The sequence below is a fragment of the Emydura macquarii genome, unplaced genomic scaffold (assembly GCF_026122565.2).
Source record: "Emydura macquarii macquarii isolate MOO-44397 ecotype Brisbane River unplaced genomic scaffold, CSIRO-AGI_Emac_v2 contig_729, whole genome shotgun sequence".
In the NCBI taxonomy this organism is placed as follows: domain Eukaryota; kingdom Metazoa; phylum Chordata; order Testudines; family Chelidae; genus Emydura; species Emydura macquarii.
In genome coordinates, this window is record NW_027130866.1 from 1,274,530 (window position 1) to 1,292,618 (window position 18,089).

General features: G+C 49.7%; 1 protein-coding gene across 1 annotated transcript in view; it reads left to right on the plus strand.

The window, feature by feature from the left end:
- BDH1 (3-hydroxybutyrate dehydrogenase 1) overlaps positions 1 to 18,089 on the plus strand; it is a 34,862-nt gene that overhangs the window by 13,335 nt on the left and 3,438 nt on the right. The window contains exons 3-6 of the mRNA XM_067542837.1: positions 250 to 322; positions 3,065 to 3,175; positions 9,842 to 9,983; positions 15,028 to 15,180. Of these exons, the coding sequence (XP_067398938.1) occupies positions 250 to 322; positions 3,065 to 3,175; positions 9,842 to 9,983; positions 15,028 to 15,180 (479 nt within the window). The remainder of the gene's footprint in view (positions 1 to 249; positions 323 to 3,064; positions 3,176 to 9,841; positions 9,984 to 15,027; positions 15,181 to 18,089) is intronic.

The window sequence follows — 18,089 nt, forward strand, 5'->3', positions numbered from 1 at the left end:
TACAGCACTCAGTAGCATTCTGGCAGCTTCAGCTACTAGGAATAGCATCAAGGGCTTTTAAGGCAAAACCACTTGACACAGTGGAAAAAAATAGGTCTCGGTAGATTTGCAGACCAAACCATATATTCTCAAACCCTATGCCATGTACAGGAGCAAAATGAAATGACCTCTTTGTGGCTTTTGCGTAGGGCTCAGGATCAGTGGCTGGAAGAGAAATTCTTTGCCTGATAGTTCTATTTTCTCTTGCAGGCCTGTGCAAGGATTTTACTTTCCTTTCTTCACTCCAAGTGGCAGACGTTCTTATGCAAGTGAAGTAGATCAGGTGAGTGTGACAGTGCTTTAAAACAACTGTCTCTGACGCGTGAGGATTTTTAACACAAAGATAGAAACCTTGTGACAAACTTCTCCTCTCTGATCTGCACTACAGAGCCAGTGTTGGACCTCTATAGCATATTCCACATTCTTTCCTAGCGCGTAGTTTTGATTGATGGAGAAGAGCACATGCTGTTAATGCTGGAATTAAACACCCAGAGGAGTGTTTTTTCCACTGTATTAGGAACTCACTTAGCAGTTGGATAGCTCCCCTCTTAGGAAGGTTGTACAGTTGCTTTGTGGACATTAGGGGCTAAATACTTTGCTGGTGTAAATTGGCGTAGCTCCCCAATATATTCCGTGGCACTTTGGGTAAGAACAGGGGTTTGCAGCTGTGTGTGTCAGAGGACAGATTGTCGAGTGGTTAGGGTGCTAGCCTGGAACTCAGACGGTCTGGGTTCAGTTCTCTGCTCTGCCACAGACTCCTAGGTGATCTTGGACAAATCACTTAGTCTCTTACATTCCTATATGTGAAATTCATTCCTGGATTTTAAGGCCGCAGTTAGTTTGACCTGCTGTATAACACAGACCATAGAATTTCACCCAGTTACTCCTGTACTGAGCCCACTGACTTGGGGGAATGATAGCACGTTCCCACCTCCCAGGGGTGTGCTGAGGATGCTGTGCAATAAGGATTGTGCATTGCTCGCACACTGCACTATGGTAAGGAGACCTGATATCGATAGTGTTCTTGGTTACAGTTTCACCTTCCTACACGGTTGTGTGCTCTGTGCCTCCTGGCTACCATCCTCCGCCCCAAAGGTTTGGGCTCCAGGGCTTGGGAGACAGGTGGTCTGGCACGCACTTGGGGTGAAAGCACCATGCAAATGTCAAATAGCGTTTTCCCGTGCACGCAATGCGCCTCCCAGGGTCTCGCCATGAGATCGTGTTTGAAACACGCTTTATGACAGAAAAGCGCCATGGCACCAGGGGTAAGTATGTGCACTGGTGTAAATGGCAGTTGGTTAAGGGTCAGATTCTGCCCTGTGCTCTGAAGCAGCCACGAGGCTGCTGGAGCCCTCAGGAGTCCTGCGAGAGGAGCCTGCCAAATGCCTCTTGGGGACCATGGGGGTGCACTTGCTGAGGCAGGACCCTCCCCTGCACAGCCCTTGGAGAAGGTCCCATGTGTTCCCCACTCAATACACCGCCAGTATTGATAGCTGATTAAGGGGCCTGGCCCCATCCTGCCTCATCTCCTTCCTGACAGCTGGTGCCTGCCTGTGCTCCCCGGGTCCCTTGTGGCCAGGCACAGGTAGGGGAAAGTGGCGTGTAACCTCCTGCCTTTGCACGTGGTGCAGGGCCTGACATTGTAATAATCCCCGGCTGCATTAATCACAAATACCGCTGTGACACCGAGTGACTCTGCAATCTCGGCCAGAGGCAGGTTGGCCTATTGCTAATGTCATTGTCACTCAGCCCCAGTCTGCTGTGCAGGAAGCCAGGTTTCTAGCTCTGAACAGAGGCACTGTGCACAGTTATTAACTACAGCAATAGTATCGATAGCAGCACCCGCCCTTTGTCTAATGCCTGGTACAGAAAGGGGCCTGCACATCCCAGCAGGGCACAGTGGCCTGGGCCTGTACCTAATCAAAATGTTGGGGTCAATTCCTTTGTTTTTAAAGGATTTCAGAGCACTTTACACACCGCTTATAGGGATTTCAGCATCCTCCACCACTGAATTCCAGCCACTCTATGTTCTTAGGAGAAGGGACTATTAACTTCCCCTTTTTAACTGTAAGAGTGAAAAATAGCTAGGCAGAAAATAATGTCTTACTTTAATCAGCTGGTTTTCCATTCAAAGATTAAACCAGTCAGACTTTGCTTAGCTTAGGAGAGCCGATGAGATTGTAACCAGGGGGTTTGTGTGTTATTGCAGTGGTTCTCCACCTTTCCAGACTACTGTCTGATTTGCATAACCCAAATTTCACCTCACTTAAAAACTACTTGCTTACAAAATCCGACATAAAAATATAGAAGTGTCACAGCCCGCTATTACTGAAAAATTGCTGACTTTCTCGTGTGGTTTGTATGGAATTTTAGTTTGTACTGACTTCACTAGTACTTTTTATGTAGCCTGTTGTAAAACTAGGAAAATATCTAAATGAGCTGATGTACCCTCTGGAACACCTCTGCATAGCCCCGCTGCGTTACAGGGTGAGAACCATTGAGAACCACTGTGGTAAAGGGTGGCCAAAGGAAACAAGCAGTGAGTGGGATTAAACTGCAACCTTTGTTTAATCACATTTATGTATTTCTCTCCCTGCAAGTTCTCCCTCGTGTTGGAGTGTATGTTGCATTTATTCATTCCTGCTCCATTCAGCTAACCCTGAAGACAGCAGGGTAGCTCCAGGTTCAGAAGCATCTGAAGTTTGTTGGTGGCTTTTTATCATATTTACCGGTGTTATTTCTAGGTGTTTGTGAACCGCTGTAGGGGTTGCCTGGCCTGTGTTCTGCTAGAGACCATCACGATTGGATGCTGAGCCATTCTCCCTGTTGGGATGACATTTATCCCTGCTTCACACAGACACTTCCAAAGAGCTAATGTTTGCTGGCTTGGAATGTGCCAGATGACACCAGCTGAGAGAGCACGTTGCTGGGAAAGGATGCTCCTCGCCCCAGAGATGGCTCTGCAGTTCACTTCTTTCAAACACTGTCTTTCAATATGTTTTATTTATTTTGTCTCCTTTTACAGATTGGCAGCAAAGCTGTGCTCATTACTGGCTGTGACTCAGGCTTCGGGTTCTCTTTAGCCAAACACCTGCACTCCAAAGGCTTCATTGTCTTTGCTGGCTGCCTGTTTAAGGTAGGGAAATAAGAGAGCTTGGTCCTTCGTCTCTAGCATATGCACTGTAACACACAGCACAATTTCCAGTCAGTGGGTGTCACACCGGGAAATGACACAAGCATCTGTTTCACTTTCATGAGAATCGGAAATGGGCCTGGACCAGAACCCTAGATCTAACCACCCTCAGACTTTGGGGAATTACACATCCAGATGTCACATGCCTCTGACCTGATTTAAAAATGGGCCAGAACTTGAAATCTAAACACAATGGCTTGGGCCTATCTCTAATCAAAATTTTGGAATCAGTTTCAGGCTGGGTCTTTGGACCTAATCTTGAGATAAGGCCTATTTATGTAAAGCATATTTTAACGAATATATTAGTGCCCCCACTCCCACCCTCTGGTGACTATAGGCCACGTGATGCAAATTCACTCTTTTCCAGGTTCAGGTGTACAAACTGTCCCCAGTGTAAATCAGGAGTGACTACTGTGAAGTCAGTAGCATTACAGTGATGCAAGTGAAATCCGTTCCTAGATATCCTAGTCAAACTCTGCCCTGATTTCCATCTCATGCAACCCCTGTGTGTTACAGGGCAGTTTCGATAGGGTTGAGACAGGACAGCATTTGGACCTCTGTGTCAGTATGTGGCCCTTGAATGGTTCCCTTGGCTGCATGGCAGCTAAACTAACCCGTTTCCTGTGGGAGCAAATTTTGTTCTCAGTAGGACGCCGAAGAGTGGTTTGTCTGTTCTAAAGCCTGTGTCTTAGCTCAGGTCTAACCATGCCAAGGTTCTAATTATTTTATTCAGAGACACTGCCAGTGCTTTTAAAATGTTTTTAATATAATTCCCTAGTTTGTGCCTTTCCATTAATTTTTTTAAATTGTAGAATTTGTTTATTTTATTTTTTTTCTGCTGCATGGTTTCAAATGAAGGAAATTTGTCAGCATCTCTATTGATTGTGGTACTGCGGCTCTGGAAAGAGCAATTTATTAGCTCAAGCGCCCTCTACTGACTCTGCTACAAAAGAACACAGAGTATTGTTGGGCCGTAGAAACGGTTTCTTGTTTTATACGTATCTGAGGGACAGAACAACGGACACTCTTTTGAGTATTTCTACTGAGCTTTTGCAATGAAAAACCAACCTTCTGGTCTGTAGTAGGGTGGCAAAGCTAAAGACTAAAGAGATGCAGAATGAAAATCAACCCCGAGTAGATCTGGCTGAAATGTTGGGAAGTGATTTTGGGGACCTTGGGTTTTGGCTGCCCAGTTTGAGAGATGTCCAGCGGGCAGGTGATCAACACTCTGGCAAACTCAGGCCCCTTTGTGGTGTCTCACGCTGGGCATGCACAATCACTGTCACTTTGGAAAGCCTTGGCCTGTAACAGTTTCCATGTGGGCCATATTTTGGGCCTGGACTGCTTGGCAATGTCCCTGGAAGCTGCGAGAGGCAGGGTGTGCTTGTGATGCCTTTCCAAAGCAGGGCAGAGTGCGGGGCCACACTAGTGCCCCTCACTCAGTAATTAAATGTTGCCCTTTCTGCTGGACTCTGCTTTGTGTGCTCTTCAAAGGGTGCGACCATAGCCAGTGCTGGCCACATGCCTTCAAAGGCGCTTATCAGCAGAAAAGTGACCGTGAAAATGGCAAAACCGTACTCAACAAATCTGCCCCCAATGAGTCTTCAAGTCCGATATTTACAGGATGGACAAATCCAAGTTTCTGCTGCTAGCCCTGAAGAACCTGTACACCGATGGGAGAGTGAGCGGAATTCGGTTCATGCCTCAGGCATCGTTAGCAAAACTGGGAGCAAAATTTTGACTGTAGAATGATTATGCTGCTGCTGATCTTAGAGGCAGAAAGAAACCCCACATGGTTTTCAGATCTCAGGTAGAATTTCTGGGGCTGGGAATAAGAAGAGTCATCTTTTAGTTTGTAAATTAAGTGATTTGATCTTCAAGTGATTGAGAAGAAATGAATGCAGTTCCTCAAAGGGTCGTTTTCGGATTGTCATTCTGCAGAGCAGAGCTGCACTTCAAGGCCATAGGTTTGACTGACGATGTATCCCCCTACTGCATGCAGGTGCAGAGGTAAATGAGTAGAGTGTGTGCAGTGAATGCCTCGTGCTACTTTTTAACTTGTCAAAATCTTCTGTTGGGGCCAAACCCTGAGCTCCTTGCTTGGCTTCTGCAGAAGTAAACTCAGACTGGAGTCCGAGAGTTTTGTCCCGAGTCAGGAATGAGTGGAAACCAAAAGGCACTATTTTCATAGACAGTTGCTTCCAAACATTTTGATTCACATATAAATTCACGTGAGCTTTGTGCTGATGATTCCTTGCCAAAGATAATAGCAGCATGGATCCAATTAACTCTCACCTTGCAGCGGCCTGATTTCCCTCTTTGGCTGATAGCTATAGGAGCCGGATGACACAAGATAAAGAAGGTATTTTTCCAACAACATATCTGTTTCCATTGGACCTCCCTGATGTTTGTCACAGCTGCCCCATGTTCATGGAGTCCTTGTTTGCTTTGCTGTCACGTGTTCAGGGCTTTCGGCGTTGCTGGGGAGTGAGTAGCCAAGGGAATGGGTAGCAAATGAACAGGTGAATGTTTTATTGAGAGGCCCCTAGGGCAGCACAGGAGATGAAGCCAGAAGATGAAATGCTGCACTGCAGGGCCACAATGGCAGGCTGATGGGGCTGCCAAGTAGTAGCCCTGGTGCACAGGAGAAGTAACCAGGGGAAGAAGAAGATGTGGCAGCAGTGTGCACTCTAAAACATTCAGCCCAAGGACTGGATCTTGCCCCGGTAGAGCCAGCGTGCTATCGGGGAAAGTGGCACAGACAGTATCTCCTCTCCACATAGCAGAGGGAAGGATGTCCAGCTACTGCTCCAGAGGTCACGAGGAGTTGGAGACGGAGGAGTGTGCCAGCCCATGCGTCATAGCCCCATATCCTGCTGGCTAGGGTGTTTGGGATCAGCACAACTGACCGCTCCTTTCCAGAGGAGCAGCACCTCATCATTGTGTCCCTAGCCACTGCTTGGACTCCACCTCTGGCCATCAGGATCCCAGCAGCAGAGGATGAACTCTTGTCCCCTTCTCAGCACTGGTCAGCATGGGGTTTACCTCAGCCTGTGGGGTGGGGAGAACAGAAGAATCAGGGCCTACCAAGGTAGTTTGTAGCAGGGGAGGAAGACGAGGCCGCAGCTAAGTGCCCAGGAGACCTTATGGTGCTGCTGAGAATCTGTAGAAGTAGCCACGGCCCAGAGGCCTGGCTGTGCAATGGGAATTTGGATTCTCACAAAAAACACCTGTTTCTCTGTGTGGTCTTTGCCAGTACTTCCGTCGCTTGATGACATGGTCATTGTGACCCACACCACCCAGATTGCGCCGATGAACCTATGCTGCAGGATTTTTTTCTCTGGAAGTGGATTTCCCAACTTTTCCAAGATTTTCCATGGGAGTAGGAAGGGGAGTTTTTGGGTCCTTTGTCCTCTTTTACTTCCTCTGGTTGTGTCTTCTGATTCTAAAGAATTTGCATGCTTGCATTTTGTGACTTCTTCCTGGCACATCTAATATGTGCCGTTTGTGTCTTGTTTAGCCTTTTCAGCCTACATGCTGTCTTCGGCACCACCCTGTGTCTGAGTAAACAGCTGACTTCTGCATTCAATTATCTTTTCAATCACAATAAAAACAAACAACCCAAAAAGTGCTGCATTTTCATGTGCACCTCTGCAGAATGTTTGTGTGGAATAGAGCACATGATGCCTTCTTATAGGGTAATACCAACGAATACTAACACAGCCCACACTGGAACAAGAGACTAATGCCAAGGAAGGATGAAGAAGATAACAGAGAAGACATCGGAGATATGAGTTAATGAACTCCGGAGAAATCCTACCAGAACCAGAGCAGACAAGGCCTGGAAAGAGCCTTCAGGAGAATCTTTGGAAGAAAAGGAGGTGCAGGGACTTACGGATCAGTGGCCATCATTCTGCAGACAGAGTGCAATGTTTGGATTGGAGAGATGGGAGGATCAACCTTCTGGCCGGGTGGGCTCTGAGCTAGGGGCAATGTAGGCGGAGGGAGATGATATCCGCTATGCCAGCGTAGCCTTGTAGCATACATGCAGCCTACACTGATGGAAGCACTTGTCCGTCAGCAGAACTGGGCCTGCTCTGGCCGTTAGGTCGGTATAGCTACATCAGCCTGGCGTGGGTTGTTTCACATCATGACTGATGTAGTTATGTTGCTGTAACTGCCAAGTGCAGACCAAGGCTCAGTCTCCGGAAGCACTTAGGCTATGGATGGCCTCCCTAGGGAAGCGGGGAAAGCCCCGTCACTTGAGCTGTTTAGAGCTACACAGTGCAAGGTGCTAGAGGATGCACCCCGAGAAACTGGCCTGCCCCGGCTTGCCCCAGGATCGTGGACTGGGTGATCTGACAGGCTCTCTCATCTACAAGCCTAGCAATGAGGGTGAGGCAGTTTTATTCTGTCAGGAATGTTTTGCTAAATCAGTTGTAAAAGGTCAGGAAGAAACAAGCCCTAAATGTTTGCACATTAGTGCTAGCCACCAGTGAACTAAAACAAACCCGGCGAGAGAGGGCAGCAGCCAGCAGGCCAGAGCTCGGCTGCCATCACACAAGTCGAGGGATGAGCTGCACGATTGGCTTGTATGTAGGAAGAAGAGAATTTCTGCCTAATGACACGTTGCAGATGAGGGGCAGTGGGAGTTTCTCGCAATGAGCACAGGACTCGTGAGGCTTTTTAGAGCCAGACTTTCACCACTGTCACCAAGGGATCTGTACCATGGCCAGCGCTGTCCAGTATCTAATCGCTCTCTTGCCAGTCAAGGGCTGCCCCTGAGAAGCACTGAGCCTATGAAACTCATGGTCACCTCTCAGCATCAGGTCCAAACCGTGCTGCTGATGCCCTGTGCAAAGGGAGGGGTTGCCACGTGGTGCGGGGAGGTGCAGAAGGCAAGAGCAGAGAGAGCTCACAATATAGTGTAATATGTGCCTGAACGGGACATGAACCCAGCCCACGTTTTCACCCAGCTGTGGGGGAACCCACTCTGAGCGGACATATCAATGAGCGGGAGCTGGCTAGGGAAGAGCCGTGTAGTGAAAGGATGGAGTGAGAGTAAATGCAGCCGAGGGGACGGGGACGTCTCCATAGGTGATCTCTGGAGCAGTGTCAGCAGTTTGGGGTTTCCTGCAACAGGACGGCATGGATCAGCTGGAGAGAAGGCCAGTAAAGATGGCGAAGGACTTAGGGCCAGGGGTTCCCAACTTCTTGGCTCGAGGGCCACAGATATAATTTTTACTATCCTGAAGGGCCACCAGTCTCTGCCAATGGTTCCCCCCGCCCTTCCCCCTGCAGCCAGACAGAAGGAGTTCAGCGAGGAGGCTCTCCTGTTCCCCTGGCTGCAGTAGGAAAACCTCACGTGTCCTGTAACCCCGTGTGCTCCCTAGGTCCCTGGGCAGTGGTTCCCTTCTGCAGCCAGGGGGATGGAGATCAGTGCTTCCCTCCCTCTGGCTCCAGCAGGGACCCCAGAGCCTAGGGACCCAGGCGGAGTGCTTTGCCATGCTCCCTGCTACAGCTGGGGGAGGGGGACGCTGATCTCCCGTCTCCTTGGCTGCAGCAAGGAGCTTGCACCAGTCTTGTAGCCGCACGGCAATGCGCTCCACCTGGGTCCCTAGGCAGTGGCTCCCTTCTGCAGCCAGAGGGAGGGGAGCCCCCGTGGGCCACTTTGAAAGCCCCCGTGGGCAACTGTTGGGCCCTGGACCAGGTTGGAAACCACTGGGTTAGGGTGTAAATGCCGAAAGGACCCAGTGAGGTAATGGGGCATGTTCAGCTGAAAAGAAAGCTGACGAGGGGAGATGGGAACAAAGTGAGGGTGTGCTCAGGAGCTGGCCACAGGGGGAGCGACAGCAGGACAGTGGAAGAGGCTAACTGTAATGGGGAGCCTGCTCAGAGACGGGGCAGCCAGCTTCTTTGGCCTCGAAGCACCATCCTTAGTAGCAGCAGGGCCATGCACACCTTTGATCTGCACGGTCATCTCTGCAGGCGTGGGAGCTGTGTGAGAGAATCCAGGGCCGTGGGTGGCTTGTAGGGAAGAAGGGTGCAGAGATTCGCACACATTAGGAGGGGCTGGACTAGATGGCCCAGCCCTGATTCGTGGCTAAGGAAGGGGGTTTGTGCTACGCATACAGCCACTCTCACAGCTGTCTGATTTTTCTACTCGCCATGTGTCCTCATATCCCAGCCAAACAGGAGTCCTAAGGAGCACGTCGCAAACCCAGCCGAGTTGCTTGCCCAAAGGACATGGGGCCCCAGTCCCACTCTGAGTGGGGCATTACCCGACCCCGTAGGCCTGAGGCATGTGCCTCTCAAGCGCTCTCTGCTTTGCCTGAGAAAGGAGCAGCTCTTCAAAGCAGATTCAATGGGGGGCTCAGCAGCCAGGGCTAAATGGCCAGGGGAGGGTCTCCAGGAGGGAGTTCCCCCTCCTTATGGAAAGAGCTTTCCCCTCCACTCCAGTGCTGCAGGGACCAGCCGGCCATTCTGTAACCACCCACTGAACTCCCGTGGTTTTCTGTTAGTGGCTGCCTTGTGTTTGTCCCTTTTCTTCTTGCACAAACTTCACACGAGCCCCGAACAGACGCAAACTGACTTCTTTCTTCTGCCTAGGACAAAGGAGAAGCAGGTTCCCAAGAGCTGGACAACATGAAGAGTGAGCGGATGAGAACTATCCAGCTCAATGTCTGCAACAGCCAGGAGACTGAGCGAGCGGTGGAGCATGTCGGTGCTAGTTTGAAGGACCCCCAGAAAGGTGGGAGATTGCCCACGGGGCTGTGAGCTCTCTTGGCTTGAGCCTTTTTTGATTTTCAGGGCAGGCTTCAAAAGCTGTGTGTGTGAAGGTGATAAAGCTTCAAGCAGCTGCAGTACAGTCGGCTGCCCTGTTCAGACCCTACAGAGCAGTTTGAGGCCCTCTGGTTCGAAGATGAAAGGTCGCCTCGCCTATCCAAAGGTGTGAAATACCCAGAGTGCGCTGGGTGCCCCATGGGGCTCAGGCCTCTGGGAAGTCATGCCGCCCACCGCCTGTTCTACTGTGCCGCGTGCTGCAGCCAGGCTCTGTGGTGACTGCACAGTGCAGTGTGTGGTTGTAAAGGGGAATTGCAGTTTGAAATGCCTGTTCAGAATCAGCTGGGTGCCAGCTGCTGTGGGTTACTGGTCTCTCCCCTCCCCCCCCCCCCTGTTAAAGAGTGGCTTGCAGTGGTTCTCGCGCACTCTCCTGCACAGCGCTTCATCCCTTGGTTCCGTCCACACAGTGCAGCACGTGGGGCCCACTGCGGAAAGTCCTGCAGCAGGGAAGAGCAAAACACTGAAACTGCCACTTTCCCATGCGATGCTGGGAACTGCTGGCCAGCATAGCCCCAAAAGGGAGGGATCCAAAATGGAGAGGGGATGTGCATGTCCTGGGTATCCCGCAATCTCCCTGGGGGGCTGCGAGGGAGCCCCAGCATAAGGTACAACATCCTCCATTTGGTGAAGCTCTCTGAGGGAGGATGCTGGTGCAGCTTGCCTGTGGGGGTAAACTTAGAGCTGGATCCCCAACATGATTTAAGCACCTCATAAGAATAGCCACACTGGGTCAGACCAATGGTCCATCCAGTCCAGCAGTCTGTCTTCCAGCAGTGGCTGGTGCCAGGTGCTTCAGAGGGAAAGAGAAGAACAGAGCAATTTATCAAGTGATCCATCCCTTGTCATCTAGTCCCAGTTTCTGGCAGTCAGAGGTTTAAGGACACCCAGAGCCTCGGGTCACAACCCTGACCTTGGCTAATAGCCATTGATGGACCTATCCTCCATGAACTTAGCTAATTCTTTTTTGAACCCAGTTATACTTTTGGCCTTTGTAGCATCCCCTGACAATGAGTTCCACAGGTTGTCTGTGCATTATGTGAAGAAGTACTTCCTTATGTTTATTTTAAACCTGGGTGACCCTTTGTTCTTGTGTTTATATAAAGGGGTAAATAACACTTTCTCCACACCATTCCTGATTTTATAAACCTCTATCCTATCCTTTCTTAGTCATCTCTTGTCCAAGCTGAGCAGTCCCAGTCTTTTTAATTTCTCTTCATATGGAAGCTGTTCCATATCCCTAATAATTTTTGTTGCCCTTCTCTGGACTCTTTCTAACCCTAATAAATCTTTTTGAAGATGGGGAGACCAGACTATATGAAGTATTCAATGTGTGGGCGTAGCATGGATCTATATAGTGGCATTATGATGTTTTCCATCTTATCTAGCCCTTTCCTAAGAGTTCCTAACATTCTGGTAGCTTTTTTGACTGCCACTGCACATTGATCAAATGTTTTCAGAGAACTATCCACGATGACTTTCTTGAGGGGTAACAGCTAATTTAGATCCCATCATTTTGAATGTATATTTGGGATTATTAGGGAGCCCAGGTGGGGGAGGTAATATCTTTTATTGGACCAACTTCTATTGCTGAGAGAAACAAGCTTTTGAACTTACACAGCGCTCTTCTTCAGGTCTGGGAAATGTACTCAGAGTGTTACAGTTAAATACAAGGTGGAATGGATAGTTCAGCATAGAGAGTTAGCACATATTTCAAGGGACCATTCAAGGTGAAGTGGTCCGTTAACACCTTTCCAGTCATGGGGGGGAAAAGGAGGGGAAAAAAGCTCGGAGGGGTGGGAGAACTAGTGAGTTATAGATTGTTTGTTGTATTAAGCCATAAATCCAGTGTCTCTCTTCAGACCATGATTTTTAGTGTCTAGCAAAAGTATGGGTCTGCCAGGGTTCCCTTGTTTGTATATCTTGGGAAACATGGAGAAGGTCCCTGGGGTAGGTTCTTGGGGAGGGGGTTTGTAGAGTTTCTCTTGCAGTTGTTTGGGGGAAGGATTTGATGTTAAATTCCTGGGTGAATTCTGGTGTGGGGCCTTTTGAGTTCTTCATGGTAGGTGCTGCTGGAAGATTGGCTGTCTGGCCTCGGTAACGTGGTCCTCGTGGTTGAGCCCTACAGTAGCGGCCCTTCGGCCCGCTGGTTTGATCTCCACCTGCTGGTTGGATTTCTGGTGGTTGGACTGTATAGTTGTCCTCCCAACGGTGGAGAGGTTGTGTGGCTGTGATATTTAAGGGTTTCACAGTCCGTTTTTTCCTGACACAGTCAATGTAGTGATCAAGAGTGTGGGGTCCAGTCAGATGACTCTTCTTTTGTCTTATGACCGCCTTTGGGGATGTGGTAAGTCATTGTTGTAAAAGAATTCTTTCAGGCAGCGTTGATGGAAGAATTTTTCTAGTTATCCATGTTAGGCCTTATCTACACTAGCAGTTATGTCGGCAAAACGTCTGTCACTCAGGGGTGTGAAAAAAGCACTTGGAGGGGGCAGAGGCCTGGGGAGCAGAATCGTTAATTGATTCCCTTCCCATGTTCACGTGCTGAGCTGTGCCAGGAATGGGTGCAGTACTGCTCTCTTGCTAACCCAGAAAGGCAATCAAATCACGAGGCCACTTCTGGAAGCCTGTAGGTTAGAGCCAAGTGGGAGTCATGCCTGGTCTTCTAAGAATCAAACAGCTAAGCAAATCACTCCTAGAAATGGAGAGCTCCTCCGGGAAGTTTCCTACAAAGATAGCCAGGCCTGTTAACGCGTTCTCAGATTTTACACGGTCTGTTAAATCACAGGGCTCCAGCGGGGAGGCTGGAATTGACTTGTCATCGTCCGTCTGAGTGAGAGAGATGTACTACCTGGAAAAGCCTCCCTGGGGAGGAGAGGACAGCAGCTTGAGCTTCAGCTCTGTGGAAGCCCCAGCTGCTGATGGGTGTGATAGGTGTTGGGTGTTCTGAACACTTCGATAACCAGCAATTCCCTTTCCCTGTTGAATGTCCTTAATTCAGCACTGGGGGCAGAGGATGGCCAAGGTTAATGAGTAAGGCTCTAATCGAGGTAATACAGAGGAGCCAGAGACTAATTGTTTGGTAATTGATATAAACCTATTACTCGGATCAAATACATGTGTCAATCTTTCAGCCCCAAATTCTCAGATGAGGATTAGAAGGAGTTTGCCCTCTGTGGATTAGTTCTCACAACATAGGTTCTGTCAAACACGCCCAATCAGCAGGTAACTTCTGGCTTTTACTAAACAACAAAGAGAAGCCATCTCATGGGACTCAGCAATAGTCTTTTATGGCAGTGCTCAGGGACAGCTTCCTGTGTAATTAGGGGCCTGCATCAAGTTGGTTCAAATTATGTCCAATTCCTCCTCTAATCATTCGTTAATTCCTGAAGGCTGATGAGAACAGTAGTGGCCACTTTCCTCCTCTTTTTCCATAGAAGAACAAAAGGAAGAAGCGAGAGACTAAGCCCTTCGCACGCGCACAGGCTCTGCTCCCCCAGCATTGCAGACCTCCTGGCTTTTATGTCAACACTAGAGTTTTTACGTCAAATGAGTTGATTGACAGTTACTTGGAGGTAGCTAACCCGTTTGTAAAAGCTAGTCCAGCTGCATCAGACATGCTTGTTCCAGATGGTTCACAGCTTACCATAGGGCTTTGGGGAGTCTTCATACTTGTCTTTACAAAGAGGGTAACGAAGTTGTGTTACAAAACTCTAGTGCAGACAAGCTCTTGATGGAGAGGATGTCTGGCTTTCGCTTTCGGATGTAGTTCTCTTTTTAGTCCAGTTCACAAAGATTGTTGGGAGTGTCTCGAGTTATGAAATGAAGTAGCCCAGATCTGCACTCTGCACTCTGCTCTCTAATGGGCTGACGCGGCTTTCACTTCCCCATGCCAATAACCGAGAGATCAGGCGAAGCGACAGCTAGGTAGGAACCATGTGAACCTGCATCCAGATCTCAAACTTGAATCTTTCTCCTTTCAGTCCTTCTCCCGTCTCTCTGCCCCGCCTGAGTGGAAGCACCAAAGTGCTGTTAGGCTCTTACAATATTGCAGGCCTGGTCCTGACTCAGGAAATTCTGTGCGGAAGTGGCTACTCCTCTTGACCAAGTGTCAGCAGACCTAGGGTGTCTGCCTGGTTCTGCCACTGATGCCAGCGAACAAGACTCCATGCCTTGATTTCCCCATCTGTAAAAAGCTTACTCACCTCTGGTAAGGCTTTCAGATCCATGGCCGAGCCACGTTGTCTGAGTACCAGTGCTGCTGTGATGGTCTCATGACATTTCCAGCCCAGTCTAGCTATGATAAATTGGGATTCAAAGGGATGGTTTCAGTTTCGCATTTCCTTTTTCCAGGGTCTCTTTCCTCGGATGTGTGCACTGTTGCACATAACTGGCTCTGCACAACACTCCATCGTCTCAACAAGCTCTCGCTAACTCTTATTATTTGCATTTTGAGACAAGATTGTTTTTCTGTTTTGTAATGTGACGAAGGAGGAAAGTTTAGAAGTGGCTGAAATTCTGTATTTATTTGATTTGGAATTTCATGAACATCGTTTGTCGTGCTCTCTGATTGGAGGCTGCTCATGTCTGCTCGATTAGCTGAGCTCAGATTTAGGTTCTTTCCAGTCTGGAATGCATCTTTATGGGTCATAATGGCGAGGCAGTGAGGTCTAGTGAATAGACTGGAACTCAGGAGACCTGCCACTGGCCTGCTGGGTGACCTTGGGCCAACCACATCACGTCTTTGTGCCTCAGTTTCCCCACCTGCAAAATGGGGATAATGATATTGGCCTCCTCTGTAAAGCACTTTGAGAGCTACAGATGAAAAACATCATAAGACCTTGGTATTATTAAAAGCTGTACTATCTGATTCAGTAATCCACTAGAAAGTCCTTTCCCCAGGATGCTGTCAATTACAAATCAGTGATTTTTTTTATGCTTGATTTAATCTCCAGGGCTCTGGGGGCTGATTAACAATGCTGGGATCTCCACTTTCGGAGACGTAGAATTCACCAGCATGGAGACCTACAAAGAGGTAGCTGAAGTGAATCTGTGGGGGACTGTCCGAACCACCAAGGCTTTCCTCCCTCTAATCCGAAGGGCCAAAGGTGAGTGATGTCCCGCCGGTTAGCATCCCCCAAACGTGTTTGTAATCCTGCCCTGTTGCTGCACGGGTGTGTTAGCAGATGAAGATCCAAGTCCCCATTGCTCTGCACTTGGTATCGCCATTTACACCTGTGCAAAGTGAGGGTGAGGGTGTGTGTAATGTCACCAGCTTTGAAGTGCAGCGTTTATACCTGGACACAGTGAGTGTGAAAGAACTCCACAGGGTAAAGGGCAACAGAGAAGCTGCCCAAAGAATCTGGCAGTGGCTTTCCCCCGCCGTGCAGGGCAGGGTTCTGTACTGCAGCCCATCGCTGTAGGATTTTTTAGTGCATCGCACGGATGGGTTTTCTAGCTCCTTTTAACTGCTTTGGAGTTGCTGGACATCGCAGATACGAGGGCAAAAAGCACCTCCAGAGTTGCCCCTCTGTAGATGAACCAGCTCTGTTCTTGTTGGCCCGGAGAAGCTACAGTGGCATTGTGCAGCAGATCATTGCCTGCTGCATCTTGGGCATCGCTGGGTCTATTACTGTCGGGTGGCTCGTCATAGTCCGTGCTGAGCTGCTGGCACTGGGATTGCTAGTGTTGGGTGGCTCGAGAGTTAGTGCCATATTTTGCATTCTTCACTGAAAGACACAGTTTGCCACCTCCACACATTCTACCCACCCCTCCTCTGATTTGTTCTCCCCACCCCCTTTAGCCTCCATTTATAGGAGGGAGCAGTTTCTGATGGCAGGTGAGGGCAGCAGCTTCATGAGATGTTACTGAGCATCCGCAGCATGCCTGAGCCTGTTCAGTAACTGTCCCAGAAAAGTAACAAACTCTGCATTTTGATAACAGTACAGGGGAGCGGGGATTGTTGTGATAGCGTGGGTGGGGACTGCTCAGCTGCCACCAATGGGATTTTAGATTAAAAGAGCACAAAGAGACGTAATGGGAAGAGTCCCAAACTGAGCCAGCTAAGCTATTAAATAACAGCGCTTTTGAACCTCAAAGCACACAACAGGTATTAACTAATAGCTTCACAAGAACCCTATCTGGTAGCGAGAGGGGGGTATGGACAAACAGGGAGAGAGCTGAACTGCAGCTGTGTCTGGGGTGAAATATTACCAGCAGTGAGAGACAGGAAGGGCAGGCAATGACAATGTCCAATTAAATTGCAGTAGCCGAGGTTTCCTACACAGGCCCAGGCAGGGTCCATGTGAGCAATGCCATCGAGGCAAGGGCTGCCCCTCACAGGACGGTCACAGCCTGCTAGCCAAGCACAGCTGGAAACACCTAACCCGCAAGGATCCTTAGGCTGTGCGCTCGCAGCCTGGAGACAGGCAAGCCCTTCGCTGAAGAGGCAGACACCGATGTCCTCGGGGCGTTTCCTCCTGGCAGCCTGCGTCACCTTGGACCTTTGCTCCTTACTACTGCACAACTCCGCTTGGGGTCAGGAGCTTTGATGACAGCCATTCATCTGGTGTGATGGTCACATAAAGGGCTCAGTCCTGCCTGTTGCTGAGCACCCTTCCTTCCCACTGCACAGGACTGACCCAGCCCCTTCTACTAACCCCTGCTCAGCATTCCACCCTGTCACACTGCGTGAAGTCCTGATTCGAATTCGGCTGACTAAGGCCAGGTTCTAAGGGGTATGTCCTGCTGCTGTCTCGTCTCCTCTGCAGTAATTGCATTTGTCAGGCAGACTTCAGCGCAGAGTTCTGCTCCCAGTTCTCAGCCCTGGGCCGGTGCAGGAAGGCTGGACGCTTGGGTGGCTGCACTCCCTTGTGCTGATCCGGGAGCAGCTATGCCTAGAGCTTCCTTGTACGGGAATCGGCACACGTCCGCAAGGGCTTTGCAGCCAGCCTCTGGGTTTGCTTCCTTACAGCAGTTCCCCCGCGAGTCAATGACCAGCCTGAGGCGGAAGGCAGCGAAGGCAGCAGGGGGAGCTGAACTTTTGTTTCAGTTCTAACTTGCTCCTTAAATCTGCCTCCCAGAGAACAATGTAAACTCCATGGCAGGAGGGGGACCCGCCAGAGCTCTGTGCCGCTGCACCGGGGGCATGTACCTTTCATGCTCTAAAACATCCCGCAGATGGAGCCACGAGCAGGTTCAAATCTTCAGTCACACTGCACTTATCATGAGGAGTCAGCAGCCACGAGGGCTCTCAGTGGAGCCTGGTGACATGTTCATAAACTATGAAAGGGCCAAACTCTGCTCTCAGTTACACACTCATAAATTCGGAGTCACTTCCCTGAAGTTGGTGGGTTGCCCTGATTTCGGAGGGTGCTGCTGAGAGCCGGCCGGGGCCCTGTGTTCATATTGTGCACTCAGCGACCCCAGGCTGGCACTCGGAGAGAGGCTAGCGTCCTGGTGATCAGCAGCCATCACTCTGGCCTATCAGTCCATGTGGCTGAAACCCCGTTACTGGAAGGGCTGTGACTGAGGGCCCAGCTGTCATGGAAACACGGCTCAGTGCAGTAGAGGGATGGTCTCCAAGGTATTTCAGGTGGAGGGGCCGACTGTAAAACCTCCTCCCTTCCAGCGGGTTGGCAGCTCTTTTCTGTTCAGAAGCATCTGGCTCTTTGCTGATGAACCTCCAACCTCTCTATCCACTACCACCCACGTGCAACCGTCGTCACGACTGGCTCAGTTTGCCAGACACCCAATCCATGGCCAGGCATTTGGCAGCAATAACGAATCTGGGTGCAAATGGTGCTAAGCAGCCTTCCAACATTTTGTGGAAATGGACTGTCCAGCCGCCTCCTTGAATGGCTGATAAATGCTGCGTTGCTGCACCCCTCTGGGAAAATCTGGACACACCGCCTGGTTCAGCAAGCAATGAGACCGAATTCCATTACCCCAGCACAAGGGTAATCTCGGACCATTCTCCCCTCTCTTGGGGGGCAGACTAGCTGCTGTGCAAAGGCTG